Source organism: Melanostigma gelatinosum (genome assembly GCF_949748355.1).
Source record: "Melanostigma gelatinosum genome assembly, chromosome: 10".
NCBI lineage: Eukaryota > Metazoa > Chordata > Actinopteri > Perciformes > Zoarcidae > Melanostigma > Melanostigma gelatinosum.
The window spans coordinates 22,375,422-22,396,029 of NC_136643.1; the positions used below are offsets into that span (position 1 = coordinate 22,375,422).

Below are 20,608 nucleotides of genomic sequence, written 5' to 3' on the forward strand. Positions count from 1 at the left end.
AGTTTTCTTTTGACGAAGTTCACATGAATGCTCCATTAAACTGATGGGAGTTGAAGATGCGTAATGATTAGATACTTAATGGACATCATTTGCTGTTTCCATAAGGAATCCAACAAGGCCCTCTTAATTACTGCCAAAATTGATGATGATTGGCATGCTCCTGTTCCATTGACATCTCAGGAAAAAATACCGAATTTCCCGTTTTTCTCGTTTGTCGTATTACCAGTTGTGATATTGCCCACATTCCTTGAAGGCAGCGGGATACATCCAGTCAGCGCGCGCCGCAGCCGTTAGTAGTAAAACCATGCAAAGATGGCGGAGCTACAAATGCTGCTGGAGGAGGAAATTCCTGCGGGACGGAGATCTTTACTGGACAGTTTTACCAATCTGGAAAGAGTAGCGGAGTACTGCGAAAGCAACTATGTCCAGGTAAATGTTAGTATTTGAAACAGCAGATGTGTACGTCAAGTTAAAAATGACAAAATCGGGTGTAATGCTAGCAGGGAGTGGGCGGTATGGAGAGAGTGGAGTGATGGAATGACAGTACCAAGATCCGTTATGTGACCGTTAGGTTTGAGATAAAAGATAAAAGTCACGCCGGATTCAATTAAATAAAATCATTAAATCACACGGCTGAACAGTCAGTTCGGCTTCAAAATATTCCAACAAACACCTCTGCTTTTGTGGAAATCCAACTTTTACTGGTTTTGAAACGTGACTGTTTGAATACGTAATTGGGTTATTCAGTTTCTCAAAGTAGATATTTGACGTGATTGTAGTTTTAGTTGGTTTACTGCATGCATGCCGAATGAAAGAGCGATTTGTGTTTTATTTTAAATTATCTTGACTCATCTTCTAGAAGGTGTGTGATGAATGCAGATAAGCAGGGACTCATCAGATGGAGGTGTTTCAGAGCGAGTCTGGTGTGGGAGAGGATGGCCCAGCTAGCTACGACTTAACCAACATGATGTTGTTGTGATTATTACTTAAAATCATGATTTCATTGTAGTGAGAAAATTATCTTCTTTTACCAGTTTGGGGGATTTTGCTGAACATAATCTTGTGATCATTGATTGATTTTACTAAATTATTTTATTTTATTTTTATCAACTGTCTCACTGAGCTTTCTGTTATTGTTTTTATTGCCTTTTGCTTTTTCTGATTTTTCTGTCAAAGCACTTTGTAAACTCTTATATTAACATAAAGTTGTAGTAGATTGAGGGGGTGTTTTTAGTGCTGGTAAAAGCTAATGGGGATCCAAATAAATACTCAAATAAACAAACATGTAAAGTCAGCAATGTTGATGTTTATCACCAGGATGTTGAGCAGATTGGAAAATACCATCCACAAGTTCCACAGCAACCAATCGTTTTCTGGATTCATCAATTTATTGTTTAGTTCAACACGTCTGAAAATTGAGTCCGAGGTGACGTTTTCAAGTTGCTTATTTTGTCCAACCAACAGTTAAAAACCCAAAGATATTCAGTTTATTATCTTGTTGGAAAAAGAAGCACGCTCGGTAATATTTAGCATTTTTGCTTGAAAAATGACTTTAATGGATTATTGAAATGGTTGCATGTTCATTTTATGTTTATCGACAAGGATCGTTTCAGCTCTGCTTATCTGTAAATATATTTATTAAGGTATATGTGTGTGTGTGTGTGTGTGTGGGGGCAGCAAAGACTGTTATGGACAACTGTTCCTCCTCAGTTGGCTTTAAATTAACACATGTTCATCACCACATTTCATCTTCATCACATTCTGCAGCAGTCAATCAACGAGACAAGCTGCATTAACAGTCTGAAAATGAATATGTTATAATTCGGGAATGATTTCTCCCCATTTTTCTTTCTTTCCTTTTTTCTTTCCTCATTTCACCCTTTTTATTTTCCTTATCTTTACCTTATTCTATCTTGTTCCCGTCTCTCCAAATGTCAATTGTTTCTTCCTTCCTTGCCCTCTTTAACTGTTCCTTCCTTATGTCCTTTCACTGAAATAACTCCAAACACTCCTTTCCTGATAACATTCTCCTCTCAGCGTCACACCACCTCTTTCTGAATGAACAAGACTATTTTCTAGTTTATTAGCCGGTTCATACTACATGCCCAAACGGCGCCTAACAGGGCTAACTCTAACCCACTGGATGGCCTACATCCCCGCTGTCAGCAGATGATCCAATAGTTGAGCTTTTGATCTTGTTTTATGGACTAAATATTTGGATTCAGTGTTAACCCATGTTAAGCCCTGTGTGACCCCCTCTTGGGCTATCAGACACCGTCAGGATTAGATTTTTCTTTTTTTGTTTAATGCTGAGCAGCTGCTCATCGTTATACTATTAATCATGTCGTTCTACCAATAATAAAAACTCAGTACTAAGGCATCGACTATTTACATCGGAACAAATCAAGTTGTTGAAATTTGCACAAAAAGTTTATTTACATATTTTACATGATATTGAGCTGAGGGAACTGAAGCAGGAAAACGAGATGCAACTCTGCATCCATCAGCCTAAACATTTAAAAATGTTTAGGCTCCCCCCTTGTCCTTTCTGGGTCCTCCACAGATGGTACTAGTTAGCTGTCAGGAGAAGTAGTCATAATGTAACTTGACCTCCTGCTCATTGAAAACACATGGTACCACTGCAGGAGGCTGGACATTGTGTGTGTGTGTGTGTCTGTGTGTGTGTGTTTTAGCTTGGAAACCATGGTGATTGGTTTTCCAGTTGAAGGAGTATCAGCCTCCACCTTCAGTGTCAGTGCCAGGAACAGCCCCTGCGGGGGCGTTTTGGAAAGACGGGTTTGTTCTCAGAAGCTTGGCAGTTTTTAAACCTGAGCAGATCACATGGCGGTTTCACATCACAGCTAGAGAAAAAGTATTTTTTAAATGTTCTTACTTTGTTTTATGTTTGCTCTTTAGGGGGTTCTTCCATGCTTTCCCTGTTAAAGGGTTTTTGTGGGGGGTAGTTATTCCTTATCTTAAATACTATCTAAATAAAAATGTACTTGACTAGTTGACAGACAATGAGGTGTATCTTACTATAACACACACACACACACACACACACACACAGACAGATTCCCCTCTGTCACACGCTGCCATGCATGGTCTGTAAGTAGAGGCTGTGTGACAGACATGGCTACAATTTGCAGATGTAGATTACGCACACACACACACACATAGGTCTGGTTGTACCTCAGCCACCAATATTTTTTTGCAAGCCTCAATTTCTTTCCAGACAGTTATACATTCAAATACATATTTGTTAAAGGTATTTTTACATTATTGTGTTTTGACAACGATGCATGAAAGGAAAATCGAAAACAACCTTTATATAAACATCCATGTTTGTTTGAGCATTGAGGTTTATTTTGATCACTTACTTGGCTATTCCTAAAGCTTTCAGCCATGTCCCGCTGCTGTGGGAACATCTAAGTACGTGAACCTAGAATTTCCAAGGATCTGCCGGCTGGTTGACCTCGTCTGAACATGTTTTAAAATTGGTTTGCCAGACTTTTTCGTGTTGTTTTTCAGCATCTAAGTGGATAATTTGACAGGAACTTAAAATTTTTTTTTAAACTAAACTACAACTACACTAAAAAGACATACAACTTAAGTATTCTTTTTGGCAATCACAATTTTGACTAAATATTAGTCTAAACTGCTAAAATGTGTATTTAGGAATTTAATTTGTCTCTAATGTCAATAATTTGCCTCCACACCTTCAGGCAGGTTTAATCTCTTTACATGTTGATGTTGAGCAAAGCTCAGAGACAGTGGCTCTTCACTAAATTGAAGCTGGATCACATTAAAAGCCAGCCCACCTTTAAGAGCATCTACAGAAGCTGTGGCTAACTTTGGGGCTAACCCCATTAGCTTTAATCAGGAGTTGTAGCATTAATTTACCAACAAATAGCCTAAACCAAATGCAGGAACATGACCGTTCTTCAGTAAAAAAAAGGTCAGAGGAATCAGAGCGTGCATATGATTCTATGTAGATTAGTCATGTACATGAACCTCGTATATTTAGCTGGAATTGAGAAAAAACAACACTGAAATGTGTGTGTGTGTGTCTGATGCTCTGCGCTGTCCTGAGGCCAGAGAGGCCCCCCTCCAACTAGGTCACCACTAATAGGACATCAGATGGCTGATGGGAAAGAGAGAGAGAAAATAAGAGATGTAATGAGGAGGATGTGATGAAGAGAGGTTGTGTGTGTGTGTGTGTGTGTGTGTGTGTGTGTGTGTGTGTGTGTGTGTGTGTGTGTGTGTGTGTGTGTGTGTGTGTGTGTGTGTGTGTGTGTGTGTGTGTGTGTGTGTGTGTGTGTGTGTGTGTGTGTGTGTGTGTGTGTGTGTGTGTGTGTGTGTGTGTGTGTGTGTGTGTGTGAGTGAGTGAGTGCCCTGTCTCTACATAAGGAGTCCCACTATATCTGGCCTGGACCTCTTTAAAAATATATCCACACATTAGAGGTGAAAGATTCCGATCTTTTCCTTAAGTTTTCCGGTTGTGTTGTGGTTTGGGTCTTTGTTTCTGAACCGTTACACCATAGACTGTGTTTGGATCTTTGTTTACATTTTCAAGAGAGTGTTTGAGCTCTAGCCTAATTCAGTCAACTCTCCCTCGTCCTCCGTGTCCAACGGCGTGGGTAAAGGAGTTGTGGGTGGATCCCAACAGTCCTCTACATCACCACTTTGTAGACTGTATATACTTACCGGTACTATATGCTATACTGCTAGTTTTTCCTTATCGGATGCAAGCGTGTTGTACAGATTGTAAAACCCTCTGAAGTGAATTTGTGATATTGGGCTATAAATTGCATTGGAAATGTAATTGAATATACTTTTGAGCGCTCTGATTGAGTACTTGAAGTTTGAGGTCTGACTGTGAGTAAATGTAAGTGTAAAAGTGTGTGTATATCAGAGACAGACACACATTGGTGTCAGTGTGTTTCTTGTCAACCTCGGGCATGAATGAGTTAGACCTGACCTACATCTTGCTCCAGCACACACACATATATCAGTGTCTTTTTATACTATCCCTGCTGGATTATGTACTCGTACAGTATACATGTTGCAGACACACAAATGAACAACTCACACATTTGGTTACATACATACTGATGCTCATTTTCAGATCGCTTTGCCGCTCTGATTGTGTTTCCTTCAGCCAAACATGGATATCATATCATGACTAAGACGGTAAAGTGGATTAATTAGGGTTAGTATAACTTAGTAAGTGAATGTGCATTTGTCTCTTTTGTTGAATAAATTCTTCTCTGTGAGTAAATTCATATATATATATATAGTGCTATTGTGCAAAACAGTTAAGGCATCACCTGTCATGTTGAGCTGTTGCCAGGGGATTATGGGTAACCCCAGATATGCACTGTTGATACATAAAGACAACAATAAGCTTTTGCGCATGTGTGTACTTCAGCCCTTGTATTGATTGTCTGCCACGACTGTTTTTTCTTCTGCGTCTATGAGAATAAAATGGTGGCACGGTGTGACCTCCGTTCTAAATCTGTCTCCCCTCTCCCTGCAGTCAGCAGACAAGGAGCGAGCGCTGGAGGAGACGAAGAGCTACACCACCCAGTCTCTGGCCAGCGTCGCCTACCTCATCAACACGCTGGCCAACAATGTGCTGCAGATGCTGGACATCCAGGCCTCGCAGCTCCGCCGCATGGAAAGCTCCATCAACCACATTTCACAGGTCTGGTGGGAACACAAGAGGACCCTCAGCTTTGGTTCATTTTGATTTATTTTTATACTGCACAGAGACTTCTCCAAACCCCTCGGTCATAGAAATTCTAAAAATCACAGTCATCAGTCTAAAAATCTCTTTTTCTTCTTTATGATAAATTGAAAATCAGGATATCTTCCCACCAGCAACACTTCATAGACAAATAATAAATCTCATTTTAATTTCACCCGCCCACATTGCCTTGATCACAGGTGTGTACAGGCCCACTGATGCTGAAGAATATTGTGTCATTGATAAAGAACTTGCTTTTTAAACCTTGGATATGTATGTCAGCATGCACAAATCACTGGCACGGACACAGTGTAGCTCTGTTATTCACAGTGAGAGCACTCATGAAAGCACACACAATATGTATAATCATGTATGCATGCAGTCTCACTTATGTTCTTCGCGTCATGCCGAGTAGCATCTCAGGAGGATATTGCACTTACAAAATCCCACAGCGTGCAACAGTGATAAACTGCGGAGGAAAATTAACAGCGAAAATCGGCTAGAGTGCAAAAATATGTATTTATAGTTTCCCACTCTGCATTCTGCACACATGAGAGGTTATTGTATGAATTTCATTGGGGTTATGAACGAAGTTATTTCTTGGCCGGCATGAGTGTTAATGAACTACAGCTGAATACATTTCCTGGTGACAGCTGTCGTTATAGCCAGTGAAATCAACGGTCACTGGTTTAAAGTTTTCAGGAGCAGCTAATTATGTAAGTTAGAAATCAAATCTGCAAATTGTCAGATGGATGTGGAGTCAAAAACACTTTTAATTTGACATCGACCGTTTTAACACTGAGATACTATTAGAAGCATGTCGACAGAAAGATGAATAAGCAGGTTTCTCAATGAACGAATACAATGAAAACGAGGATAAGGCTCCAAACCAGGACCCCAGTTTGCATGTTAACATACAGCTAGTTGAGTACATTTACAGTTTGCTTCAGTATGTTGAAGGAGGCAGTCTAAGAAGACAAAGAAAAACAAGACTCTTCATGTTTGTCAGCTGCTCGGACGAATAAAACCATCTGTAGGTGTGAAGCATCACCAGTGGTCTGATTACACAACACTCTGCACCCACACTGCGTATCGACTCTCTCTCAAATCTGTTGTCATTGGTATACTTCAATAACACCGCATTGATATTCCTAGAAAAACTCACACATCATCCATACAAAGTCAGCCGACGCGTGGCTCAGTGCACTCTGTGTCGAGATTCATTATTTAACACCGACTGTAGGAAAAGAAGAATTTAAATTTTATTAAACATTGAAAGACACAACCGTCCCTATACGGAGTAGTACTTAAAGGAATACAACTTTAACTTTCAGTGGTACAGAGGATCCATTCTCCTCCTCAGACCTCTGAATATTCAGTACAATGAGAATAAGCTCTGCATGCAGAAATAATGAGATGCTTCTCTGTGTTCTGTTAAGCCAGGACTGTGATTACACGTCATAATTACTGCTTTCAGTTCAGTGAGACACAGTCACATCTGTTACGTAGGCGAACGTTTCGGTGCCATGAGGCTCCGTCTCATAAGACTAAAACTGAGATGAGCTTATATAATCCATTTAGCATTTCATGCTGTAGAAATCAGCCAACAATGTGTAAGATGGAGGGACAAACATATGTGTGCAGGATGTGTCTTTAAATGTTTGCTTTAAACATAGTGGCCACCTTGCCCCCCATCGATGTTTGTATTCCTGTGTGTAATGATTTTTAAGTATAATAATCTACTAATATAGATGTTTTCACAGCTGGAATTCCCTGCTTTGAATGTAAAAACCATCGTGATGGCGACTGTTTCAGAACTGTCACCTTTCTCATCTCACTTGAGTAATAGCTTTACTGTCCTATAGTCTTAACTGAAGAGAAAAAGCTATATCAACTGATTGCAACATGTAAACACATGTTTTTTAATGCACCACTGAAAATGCAATTAACACTTGTTCTGACTCGAGACCTAAAAATAAAGCAGCTTTTCATACATATTAAAATGTATAGCACCAAAGATATCTGTGGTGTGAGAGCACAGAACCAGTGTGAAACGTGAAGATTCACTCTCTCTGTCGTTTATCACAGTGAATACATTTAGACTATAAAGACTTCACTCCAGGGAACGTGTGGGCTCCTGAAACTAATTTAGAGTTTCAGTGAGCTGTACTCTGTGTTTACTGCTCATTAGCTAATGTTAGCATAAAAAAATAACCTGATAAACATACCTGCTGTACATTAGCATGTTAGCAGTCAGTCAGTATTTAGCTGTAGATTCTTGTTCTTACCGTAAACAGGATTGGTGACAATCATTTGATTTCCGGTGGGATGAATCACATATTTAAATTTTCTCTGTTTTTTATTGAATCCATTCTTTTAAAGACCGTTGACATTCACAAAGAGAAGGTGGCGAGGCGGGAGATCGGCATCTTGACCACCAATAAGAACACGTCCCGCTCGCATAAAATAGTTGCTCCGGCCAATCCAGAGAGACCGGTGCGCTTCATCAGGAAGCCCATCGACTACAACGTGCTCGATGACATTGGACATGGAGTCAAGGTGGGAATAATAACGAAAATAATGATGATGAAAATGATAATTATACATGTTTTCAGCACAAGAACAGATATTTTTAGTCGGTGTGGCACATTTTAACAGATGTGCCACACAGAGCAACGAGACAGCAAAAGACAGAAATGCAGCCATGAAAAGAGAGTGCAACATTAAGAAGAAGATGAGTAAAAACTAACCAGCTCAAAGCTGAAGGAATCCCACACTTGCTTACTTGTGTGCAGTGTAGTTTAGCGTCTGTGTGTGTCTCACAGAATATGTAGAGTATGCCTTTGCAGTAGTGTAAAATGCCTCTGTGTAGAAGTGGAATTGATTGTCTAGTCATTCTGATTTATTTAAGTGCGACTTAACATGTCTTTCCTGTCCACACTGTTGGCGCTGCATGGTATCATTTCCCTCTGACTCTTTATCTCTTCCTGTCTGCCTGTGCTTCGTCTTTATCTGCGTCTGTGTTTAATGTTTGCGTGATGCTGTTGCACCGACACTAACCTCTAGACAACTGTTCTCTCCTCTTCTTCCTCCTGTTCCCTTTGCTTTCATTGATGCATTCAGTGGTTGTTGAGGTTCAAGGTAAGGATGCACAACACATCTGTACATAATACCAGGACAATAGATCTCGTGTGTAACTGAGGGAGGACAAATAGCCATAGTAAAGCTACATAAAGAAATGCCAGTCATGAACAAAGGGAATGATTGATCCAGTTGGTTGCTAGTTGAAATGTGTACTGCCTAGTCATTTAAAAAAACAAATAAAAACCTATGTGGTAGTTTGAAAGACATTATGATCGTGTTCAAATATGTATTTTCCTCAGGTGAATGGCCAGCAGAACATGAAACTAGGAGTGGGCCTGTCCCGGTCCAACCCCCCCACCCAGAAACCGCCCAGCCCTCCGAGGGCAGGCCAGGGCACCTTAGGGTACGTACCCAGCCTGACATACACACTCACACACATGCACACGCTCACACACACTCTGACATTTACGCATCTTTTGTCATGTGTTCTCCTGTGTTCACGGTTTTATTTCTCAGTGATTGCGATTCTCGCGTTGTGTTTATATTGGTCCTGAATGTGTGAATAATGCGAGCATTTTGTATTAAATGTTTTATTTCAAATGCAAATAGAAGATTATGCAGACACAAATCCTCCTTCACAGAGTCCCAGATGTGTCGTTCTTTGAGCTGACGTCTGAAATAAGTGGCGTGCTGCAGTTTGTGTGCGTTTCTCTCTTGTGGGAGGACAGGGGTTCCTGCGGCGAGTTTATTGCAGATTAGACCCGGCAGAGGGGGATCACATCACACACACACACACACACACACACACACACACACACACACACACACACACTGAAACGTAGTGCTCAGAGGAAGAGGAGTAACGTCATGCGTTGTGAAAGCTTGTTGTGTTCTCAAACATCTAGGTCACCCAGCTGTATCTCTTCCTCTTCTCTCTACTTATCTTTATCTCCAATTTTGCTTCCTCTCCCAATCTTTTCCCTTTCTGTTTATTTCAGTCTCGTCTTCTCCTTCATCTCACTTTCTCCTCCTTTCTAACCTCTCTCTCTCTCTCTCTGTCTTCTTCACTCTGTTCTTCACTCTCTCTCCTCTGACCCAGTGCCCAGTGGCCCGTTAGCTCAGGTTACAAGGTTCATTTATTGACATCGTACAAAAACAGGGTTGTGGACCCAAATGCAGTTTGTAGTCCCATATGCTGCATAAAAACTCTCAAAAAATAGGCAAAACTGTATTATATAGTGGAGGGTGGAAGATGAGTTAACTTAGCATCAAGGCTGGAAACAGGGAGAAATAGCTTGCCTGGCAAAATGTCCAAAGGTAACAAGATCACCCTCTACTACCAGCACCTCTGTTTTATAAATGTACCGCAACGTTTTGTTTCACAGACGGGGTATCTATCAAAGTGTCGAATTATTGCTTTAAAGAATTCTACATCTCATATTTGCGTGACATATTTCAGAACCTAAAATAAAAACTTAAAATTCAATACTGCTAAATGATATGGAGGCAAGCGATAAACTATTACAGCAAGTTATCTATTCATTTAATAATTCCTTTGTTGGAGTATTAAATCATTACAATCCTTAATACAGCACTTACAATGTATGTTACATAACTGTGTGTGTGTGTGGGTGGGTGGGTGTGTGGGTGGGTGTGAGTGTGTAGCCAGCTGGTCTAGTGCCACCTAAGCCCTCCTGTTGGTGTGTTCCTTCCTGTTCCCTGTACTAACCTGCTGATCAGCCGGCTGTTTCTCTACTATGAACCTTCATTAGGTGGCAGGTGGCAGCAGCGTTATCCTTCTGAAACTGTCAAAGTAAGAGCTGACGATGTAAGAGAATGAAGCATAGGAATAAAAATGTAATTTATAGAATTTAAGAAGAGAACGTGTTTGAGTATGTTGGGAAAAGTCAACAGAAGCAGCTCACTCTTTAGTTGGAACTGAAGCTGTCGTTAACGCGCCAAGTCCCTCAAACGCACAGCAGTGTGTTGGCATCACGCTGCAATCACCAGCTCAAGTCCTTCTGTCTTCTCACACACACACACACACACTCCAACAACAACACCCCAGAAACACGCTCACACTTCATTCTATAACTGTTCTGTTCTTATGTAATTCTTGTTTTTGTATTTGCATACTTATAGGCTGTATGCACATTATGCCACACAAAGGTGCAGCTGGTCATATTGCAGAGTTATAACCATGCTTGTGCTTCTTTCTCCTGCAGTAACCGACATTGTTTGTGTTTATTTTGGGAGTAATTCTAATCAAACTTACTCCTGTTTGTCTTCAGTCTGGTTTTCATTCTGTGATGATGCTCAGTTGTCCTTATTCTCTACAGTTTGTGATGCTGGAGGAGTCATAATCCTCTAAAAATACATCCTGACCTTTTAAGCCGTAACCGATTTCTCCACTTCTCTGACAGCAGGGAGGCAAAATCCCAGCCCATACTTAATGTAGAACTGTCTTTTAATTACATATGAATCACCATAGGAGCCATGCCTTTTTAATGTCATGTTTTATTTAATTGTGACTGACGGTTAATACTAGAATACGCTGTCCACTCTTTGAGCCGGTGCTACAGCATGTTAGAGCTACAGTGCCCTCCTGTGGCTCCTTACCCACAGTTACATTATTAAACAGGCTGACTTAACATGATTCAATCTTATTAAAGTAGGAATCTAAATCTGTAACGTCACCTTTTTCCTTCTGCCTCACTTTAAACCAGTGAGGAGATGTGTAAAATTGCTCATTTGAAATAACCACAAAAGGTTTGTAGTGTTACGCAACAATGGTGCTGGACCTTGTCATTTGTAAATATCTCCCCCATTAACCCCGTCTCCACCCTTACCCCCCTTACATGTACAGGAAGAACTCCCCCTACAGGACACTGGAGCCGGTGCGCCCCCCAGTGGTGCCCAACGATTATGTCTCCAGTCCCACCAGAAACAATATGGCCGTCGGACAGCTTCCTAGTCCGGCCCGCACTGCCACCCTCAACCATCGACCCCGAACATACAGGTAGCCAGGTCGGCGGGTAAACATGGCTGCCAGAATGGGATTTCAGAGCTTTCCCTTCTACTCCAATGCTTTTTTCTATTTTTGCCTCTTTGTAGTTAATTTACAAAAAAAGGGCAGATATTCAACACAACTGTATGTCTAGTTTGGGATCACTGATTGTATATTTGCCGCTCTTCAATGCAATATGAGGTCTTGCTGAAGTTGCACAAACATGCTTCGTTCCAATCTAGACTGACAGATGTGTTGAAGACAATGAAACTACACATCCTCTCAGCGTGCTTTGGTTAATGCTTTTGTTCTTGGCTGATCTCATCACATTTAGCCAGCGAACTGAACATGAGCAAATATTTTGGATTTGTTGGAGGCTCATTGATGTCATAATGCCCAAGAAAAAAGGTCCCCAGACTAACGCTCAGGACTGGTAACTTCAAGCAGGAGAGACGGGTTGATAAATAGTAATACTGTGTACTGTAATCCTATTAAAGGAAAGTTTTTGTGCATTTAACTGTGAAGCATGAAGACTAAATAAACAAGATCTAACATGTTGTGTGAGCTTTAGTGGTGCTAGTAGGCAGATTGTTTTGACGGAGCTAGGCTTTATGCTATGCTAAGCTAACCAGATGCTATCCGTCGCTTCATATTCGGCATACAGACATAACAGTAGTAACAATAATAAGATTTGGACCTGTGCTCTCAAGCATCTCTGTGCATTGTTGATGAGTTTTGGACAAGACGGAACATTTAAAGTGACATTGTAGAATAATAATAATCCGAGCGATTTGCGTTTTTCTCAAATCTTTTCTGACGAGTTCTCACCTTTCTTCTGACTTCATTGCTAAACTTCATCACAAGATCTGCTTCTGTCCCGTGTTTCCTCTGGTTCTATTCAGCAGTGATGCTCAGCGAGTTACTTTAGTTTTGGTTTGAAATGCAGCATTGTGCTTTGCTGAAATATTTGACATGGTTACTGCAGTGAACCCTGACTAGTTGATCATTAACGATCAAAAACATCTTTAACTTTCTTCCTACTTTACTGAGAACAGACAGACAAGCACTCACAAATAGATGGTACAGATGGTACAATTTACTGACAACACAATTTCCTTTTGAGCATCTCCTCCAGCTCCGTATTGAGGAGAAGTTTGTGAATCCAGAGCAGAAATTTGAAACCTTCAAACTGTTTAGTGCTTAAATAAAAACGTACAAATGTATTAAAGCCTCCAGCAGTGACAGTCACTGTGTTGCAGCGTCACTGCTGAGTGAACACAGAGGAGTAACGTTCTGCTTTCATCTTCACAGCATCAACTAACTGACTTTCTTCTCATTCATAGATTCATTTTCAGTTTTATTTTCTGCACTTTATGTAACTGTGGGCTTGTCGGTGCTCTGGATGGAAAAAGACAGACCGTTCTAGAATCTTTTCCATCCAATCTCCACCTTTTGTCTGTCCTGATCTAGAGCCTCCAGCCAATCAGAGTATGTGTTTGTAGCTTATCGTTGTTTCATTGCTTCTGTGCCGACATTAACTTGACTCACTGCTGCTGTTCCTGCAGCCATCGCTCTGCTTTTATCCTTTTGTTTTTTCTCTACAGGCAGCTGACTCCCTTTCTGTCTGTTCTGTCTTTTATTATTGTCTTCATCAGTTTCTTTCTGCTTCTAACATCCTCTTTTCTCCTTTCTTAAGCTTCATTATCTGCTTCACGTCCTTCTTAAAATGAGTCAAATTCAATGTCAAAATCAAATTGGTTATTGTTCAGTGACATTCACGTTGCTGCTGAATCTCAATCGAGAGGCAAAGTCCCTCCCCTTCCTGGTGTCCCCGCATGGGACCTTATTTCAGGGAAAAGGTTTGATAGACAGAAGCCAGAGACAAATATATTTTAAATTCAGTTTGTGCCATAAATCGCAGTGGTAGCAGTGGGGGCAGCCATCCCAGCAGCAGCAGTCGGAGCAGCAGCAGGGAGAACAGTGGCAGTGGCAGCGTGGGCATTCCCATCGCTGTGCCGACGCCTTCCCCGCCCTCCACCTTCCCAGGTAACACACACGGACACACACACACACACACACACACACACACACACACACGGACACACACACACGGACACATCCACACTCAACAGTATTTTTATTGAACCACATTAACAGCTTACGTTTTGGGCCTGATGTTTGAATGTCTTCTTGTAGCAACCGCTGCTTGAGATATTTCCAGCTGTGTTTCTCACTCCCTTCCTGCTTATCTCCTCCCTCTTTTCCTTCCTTCCTCCCTTCGTCTCTGAAGTTTCCCCGACTACTGGACCTGCTAGCTCTTCCTCCACTGCTCCTAACTCCTCTCCCTCCCCCTCCCCAACTCCTTCCTCCTTCTCGTCTTCTTCCTCCACCGCAACCTTAACACAACCCAATGCACCCTTATTGCAAAACTCATCTTCGCAACACACCGACTCACCTCCTCCACCAAACCCACGATCACATGCACCCAACGACACTTCTCCGGCCTCTAACCCCGCCCCCAACACGACCGATGTCCAATCGGTTGTTTTTCCTGGAGAGGTGTCTCCTCTCCTTCCTCCTGCCCCTCCTCCTCCACTCTCCCCCTCTTCCTCCTCCTCATCACCTGCCGAAGGTGAGTTTCTCCAACGACCCCACCACCTCCACCGCCTGCTTTCTCCCTTCCGCCATTCTCCACTTTCTTACCAAGAAATCGTTCATGTGTTTTCATTACATTGTAGAGATGAAAAGTGAATCTTGTAATGTTTGTGTATTAACATATCTGATCTTTTTAGGGTTGAGCTCCTATTAGAGCTGCAACTTAAGTTTTATGTTGAATAACTGATTACTCTGCTGATTATTTTCTCTGTTAATCAATTAGTGTTTTAGTTTATGCAATGTAAAAAAAGAGGGAAAAGGCTGAGCCCAAGGCGGTTTTCAAATGTCTTGTGTTGTCCGACCAACAGTCCAAAACCCGAAGATATTCAATTTATAAGGATATAAAACAGAAAAACATCAAATTATTGGTATATTTGCTTTAAAAAATGACGTTCTTGACGTTCTCCCAGAGAAACTTTAATTGATATGAGATCAATAGTTTTAAAAGTCAACTTTATAATGCTGACATCCAGTATTGGGAGTAACAAAGAGTCAGTGGGCTGCAGCTATTATTTCAGTGTGTCTGATACATTTTTAATCAACATTTCATATCCTCTGCTGCTCATCTCATTATCAGGTTGTAGCTTCAGGTTGTTAACTGAATACACAACAAACAGCTGTTTCTCAAAACTCAGTCTGTCACCTCTTGATTCATTCGGCTGGTTGTTCATCTTCGCATCCTGCTTTTTCATTGATGAGTGTTCAAACAGCCAAAAGGAGCAGTTAAATCTTTTCTATTTAAATATATCAGTTACCAGTTCTTAACTTACTCTGTCACCTCGTCAGGCCCCATCGTCCCTCAGTTCTTCAGTATGAACCGGCCTCAGCCCCGACAGCAGGCTCAACAGGTGGGGGGGTCACTGCCGTACCGCCGCCCCCCCTCTGTGACTGGCCAGCCAATCGTAACAGAGAACCAGGTCAACGGCGGTCCCTACTACAACCAAAGCCCAGGTATGTCCTGGGACGCACACCAGTCTGGTCCTTTTTGGTCATTTTCATTATTTGCACACCTTGAATATTTTGGAAATCAGATTATTTGTGTATTTTAAACCTCAAGACGTAAATTATCTCTGATATGTGTGTGTTGGCAGCCTCCCCCCCGCCCCCCTCCCTCCTCCAGTTCAGTCCTCAGCTTCCTCTGATGGGTTTCGTTGCTCGAGTTCAGGAGTCCAGTAAGTATTCAGGTTCCTTCACTCGTATTGTAATATTGTTGAGGAGGTTTTAAGTGCGATGCATCTGTAAAATGTATTTTTCACCTCCAGTCTCAGACGTCCCTCCTCCGCCTCACCCAGCTGCCGAGAGCCAATCAGGGGGCGAGGAGCCCCTCCTTAGTCCTCAGCCATTGGAGGACGGACACGAAGAGGAGGACTCAGCGGTGGTGGAGTACTGTGACCCGTACGCTGAGGAAGACCCACCGTGGGCCCCCAGAACCTACCACGAGAAAGGTACGTATACACCGTACACTACCAGCTTACATTTAGTTCAGTGTTGCATTGTGGGACAGGGATGGACATAATGATGGGTAACCTTACTCAAACATTTTTCAGGCACTCCCCTCTCCTTCATGCCATTCAATAGAAGAACATGGAGAACATGTTGATTATTATTAATAATATCATGCTGTGTTTGTCGCTCTCTAGTGGTGGCCATCTACGACTACGCAGCCGACAAGGAGGACGAATTGTCGTTCCAGGAAGGAGCGATCATCTACGTCATCAAGAAGAACGAGGACGGGTGGTACGAAGGCGTGATGAACGAGACTACGGGCCTCTTCCCTGGGAACTATGTGGAGTCCATCATGCACTACGCCGACTGAGGACCAAGAGGAGTGTTTCTGTTTCCTTGTTTGTTCAGTCTGTTTGTCTCCGGACATGTGTCGTCTCACTCCAGTTCAGCTTCTTGGATCTGAACTGGAAGGGAAAAGTTGACTCAGCTCCTTTTTTTAGTTTTTTCCTTTAGAGTCGCACCAATCAATCGCAAGCAAATCAGAGCATGTGAACAAAACTCGTAGTTTCACAAATATTGTAATGTGACTTTAGTTTATTGGACAGAATCAGAAGCTGTCAGTGAGTCTGAGCATCAGTTCAGACTTTGTTTTGTTCGGCTCTCTGAGCTACATCTGTCTCTTTCTAGCCAACAGGCCTTGTATTTAGGGGTCTCTTAATGCTGGTTCAGTTTATGTATTAATAAGGTCTCTTGTTGGAGAGCTGAGAGGCATTTCAGGCATCTCAATGTTCGGTGTGAGTTTCACTGCAGATGTGTTCGGTGTGAAGGATCCGACATTTCTTTTCTTTTACAGAAGGTTCAGAGAAGTTTCTTTTGATCACAAGAAATGTGTATAAATGTCGACACAACACGTTTGTTTTTTTGAAATCACAAAATAATCACCTTAATCCTTCGAGACAAAATGTGCATGACCCCATGGCGTTTTTGAAGGAGACCTTTAAACACGTCTTCTTTACTCTGTCGATGGAAGAAGCTGTGAAAACCTTCCTTCTCATGACATTGAAATCAATATTTTTGTCACCTCAACTTTCAATCATGGAATGATCATTTTATGTTTACAGGAAAACAAATCTTGTTATGGTCAGGCCATGATTTATTTTTTTGTGATCAAAAGAAAATAATTGCGTGTGCACTACATAATGGCCTCTTTGGGCTTCCGTAGGTTTGCCCCCTGCTACTCTCACCATTCTCACATCTCAGACATTCACAGTCCTCGCCCTGGCCGGAAACATTTAGATCATTTTTAATATTACCACGTAGGAAACGAGAAGAAATATATAAAATATGCTGAGTCTGATTCCAGAGTTGAAAGGAAGCGATACCAAAAAACAACAACACTAAATTCAGAGATTTCCTTTCTTTGTATTTCCTTCCCCGTCGTTCTTCCTCTGAAGCACCTTTACAGACTCTCTCTGGTCTTCTCTGTCTGGTTTAGTGACAAACGCATCGTGTTTCCTGTGACTGCTTCACAATAAAAGCCCCTCCGTGTTTCACCAGTTGATGACTTTCAATGTGAAGCAGCAGCAGGAAACGTCATGTTAGCAGTAACTTAACCCAAATGTAGTATGGTTGCAGGAGATTAAACAGTGAAGCTAATATCAATCAGATCAAATTTAGAAAAGGTCTAGAACCTGCCAGAATGTTTCGGTTATTTATGGACAGAAGTGAGTTCAGGGTCTGGATTTATCAGATGTCTCGGAGCAGGAAATCATTCCTCACCGGCCAGAAACTCTCAGAGTGACGCATCTTTTATTCTACTTTCAGCACAAGAAGTAAAAGCATTTCATATTTTAAGTTTCCCCTGAGAACTGTCCCTCCTCCTTCCACTTGTTATCATCATCTTCCTCATTCACGTCAACCTCACCTGCTTTCGTATTGATATTGTGAAAGCTTATAGAGACGCTGGTGTTGTAACTGACCGCTACTCCTACACACCACGACATCAGTGGCTTCGGTGTATAAGGAGGATTTATTTTATTTATATTTTACTTCCCTTTGACCTTTGCCTTAACAGATATCTCAACATTTTACTGTCTCAAGAGCCTTACCTCCATCTTATCTATCAATAAAGTAAATAAGAACTCTGGGGAAAGAATTAGAGATGAAACGAAGTGCGTAGTGTCACAAAAGAGTTAAAGGAATTCAACTTCAACAGAAGAAAGAGCAATGACACTCAGTGAAGCTGTGTGAGTGAAGTGGAAGTCATCCTGCTGTGACGAACAGTTTTCAGTAAGATTTGTGCCATAAATCTTCATCATCAGCATCCTCACACATCCGTCTTTCATGTGAAGTCTGTAACTTGAGCCTCTGTGTGTTAGTTTAGAGGTGATTTTACCACCAATAAATGACCTTAAATACATCTGGTGGTCAGCGTAGATGAAGACGATTATTTTTGGATTGTGAAGATTTCGTAGTAAAATTCATTGAAGCGTTTGGTCTTATGGTTTTAGTTTTCACTATAATGTCTAAGAACATAACTCAAACCTGACAATCTAAACCGCTAGTTTGGAAAAGAAAGGAAGCATAAGGATATTATATTAAAGGGACACAGTGCTGTTTTTGAACATCTTAACTCCACACTGATACCCCAAAATACTGGCATTAAGATAAGATAGATTCATTTAACTTTAAAGTAGGAGAACTTTCATAAAATGTAGGAATCATTTACGTGTAGCCATACAGAACTTAACCTATTATTACTTGTATTCATTTTGCTCTAGTTTAATAGGATCTCTTAAGCATCCACAGAAGTGTTGATCAGTACATATTAAACTACAGAACGTATTTAAAATGGATTCACGCGTATCTGAAGTGTGACTTGTGTTGTGCTGACTCAGCCTGTGGCCGAGTGGTGAAGTGGAGCTGAACAAACCGCCTGGTGGAGATTGTGGACCTGTTGCCAGTGTTGAAGTTTACAGTGGGTTTGCCTGCATGCCTGATATATAACGGACAGTTTTATTCAAATTGTTTTCATATTCATGTTCATTTTCTTGGGGTTTTTTTTTCACCAACTTGCTTTATGTTCTCTGTTTGATCAGCTGGAGGTTGTGATGTTTCTGTTCAGTAATGTTTGGTTGTAATCGCCCTTTAAAGAGACGTCCCGTGTGTTTGGACTCCAGACTGACTCTCAGATTGGAGGTGGATATTTTTGTGCCATATATCCAGGTGTGTGTGTGTGTGTGTGTGTGTGCCGTATGAACCAAACCTTCCCTCGTGGACTCACGTGACTATGGACCTGAAACGGTGTTTCCTTGTTGTACAGTGTTATTTAAGAGCCACAAAAACCAGAGTATGCCGATCCCTGAGAGAAAAACGAATCTTCTCGGCTGCATCTTATTTTCCTGAAGATGGAGTCGATGTGTGTTCAGTATAAAAAGGTTGAGTACATGTCTCCTCACAGTGTGAGCCCAACAGACCAGTGAACTTAAAGTAGAAACACTAAGCAGCCATGAGTGCATCACTTTAAATAATTTAACCTTTTAGTGTTCTGAGAATTACAGGAAGAAGATACATGCCTGAAGAACATCATTTTGCTCCATATCTCCTCCAGTTTTGATGCTACAAAAACAAATCTTATCTAAAATGATGCACCGTTCTTCGTAGATGGCTGCTGTGACTTTTCTAATTGATAACTTATATTTGATGAACGACTGAGGTTTAGAAACAACCCTATAGACCGATAGTGTTCATATCACAGCAAAAAGGATTCAGGAGTCATTTAGAGTTATTCATATGTATAGTGCATTGAAGTATATGGATTTATATTGTATTATAACTCAGCCGATACATTATGGTCAGTCAGTGTTCTTGTGATTATAAAGTCATTAAAAAAGAATGCCGTTCATCATCAATGCACACAGCAATCACACGTTTTATTCAAGAAATGCTTCTCTAGTTTGTTTTTAAAGCTGATTGAAACCCTTCTATGGATCCAGAGATGCAGTAAAAGGCAAAGTTCATCTCAAAAGTTGTAAACGACTGATGGTCAGACTGAACTGTAATTATTTCCATGTTACTGTTCAGTCTCACTGTCACGTTCATGCCTTCTCTTTGGGAAACAAACGAAAATAATAAAGGTAGTTTTGTCATTTAGACTTCTTCATTTGACACGCCAGAGCCGCAAAGGATTCTGGGAGAAGTTAACATTTGTCATGTCGATGGAAGAAATGCCTAAATTTAAGAGTTATTTCAGTTTACTTGACTTCTAACAACCTGTAGAGCTTTGTAGATGGCAAAGAGCAGTTTACAACGTGTTGAAGTCGTAGCTAAACAGCAAGTTTGAGACCTTTCTGGGTTATTCTTTGAATGTAACTGAAAAACAAGTTTCACCAGAAATAGCGACTCACATTTAAAATCAATCCTTTCATCTGGCCTGAAGTAAAGTCAATTTAAAGCTTGCATCTCTCATCATTGAATCCTCAGTCTGCATGTGTTCCTGTAGAACGTGACATCTAGAGAAACCTTCTGCTTTCCACACTTAAACCTCGACTGAAAGCACATCGCTATTTTGTAAGAAAGTGGGGAAAAAATGGTAAATTCTGAAGTAAATGTTTGAACAGCTCATCTGTGTTGGTGTTTTATTTAATCTTACACACACACGCACTGTC

At 41.2% G+C, this 20,608-nt stretch overlaps 1 protein-coding gene across 1 annotated transcript; it reads left to right on the forward strand.

Moving 5' to 3' along the window:
• Window positions 1-312: 312 nt before the first annotated feature.
• Window positions 313-20,562, forward strand: LOC306783503 (abl interactor 2-like; the record flags this gene model as incomplete). Its single annotated transcript, XM_079277185.1, has 10 exons — window positions 313-429; window positions 5,540-5,707; window positions 8,132-8,308; window positions 9,133-9,236; window positions 11,700-11,852; window positions 13,762-13,886; window positions 15,282-15,446; window positions 15,587-15,667; window positions 15,758-15,940; window positions 16,136-20,562. The coding sequence occupies 10 exons, from the start codon at window positions 313-315 to the stop codon at window positions 16,309-16,311; spliced, it is 1,449 nt and encodes a 482-aa protein (XP_079133311.1). The 3' UTR covers window positions 16,312-20,562.
• Window positions 20,563-20,608: the final 46 nt, after the last annotated feature.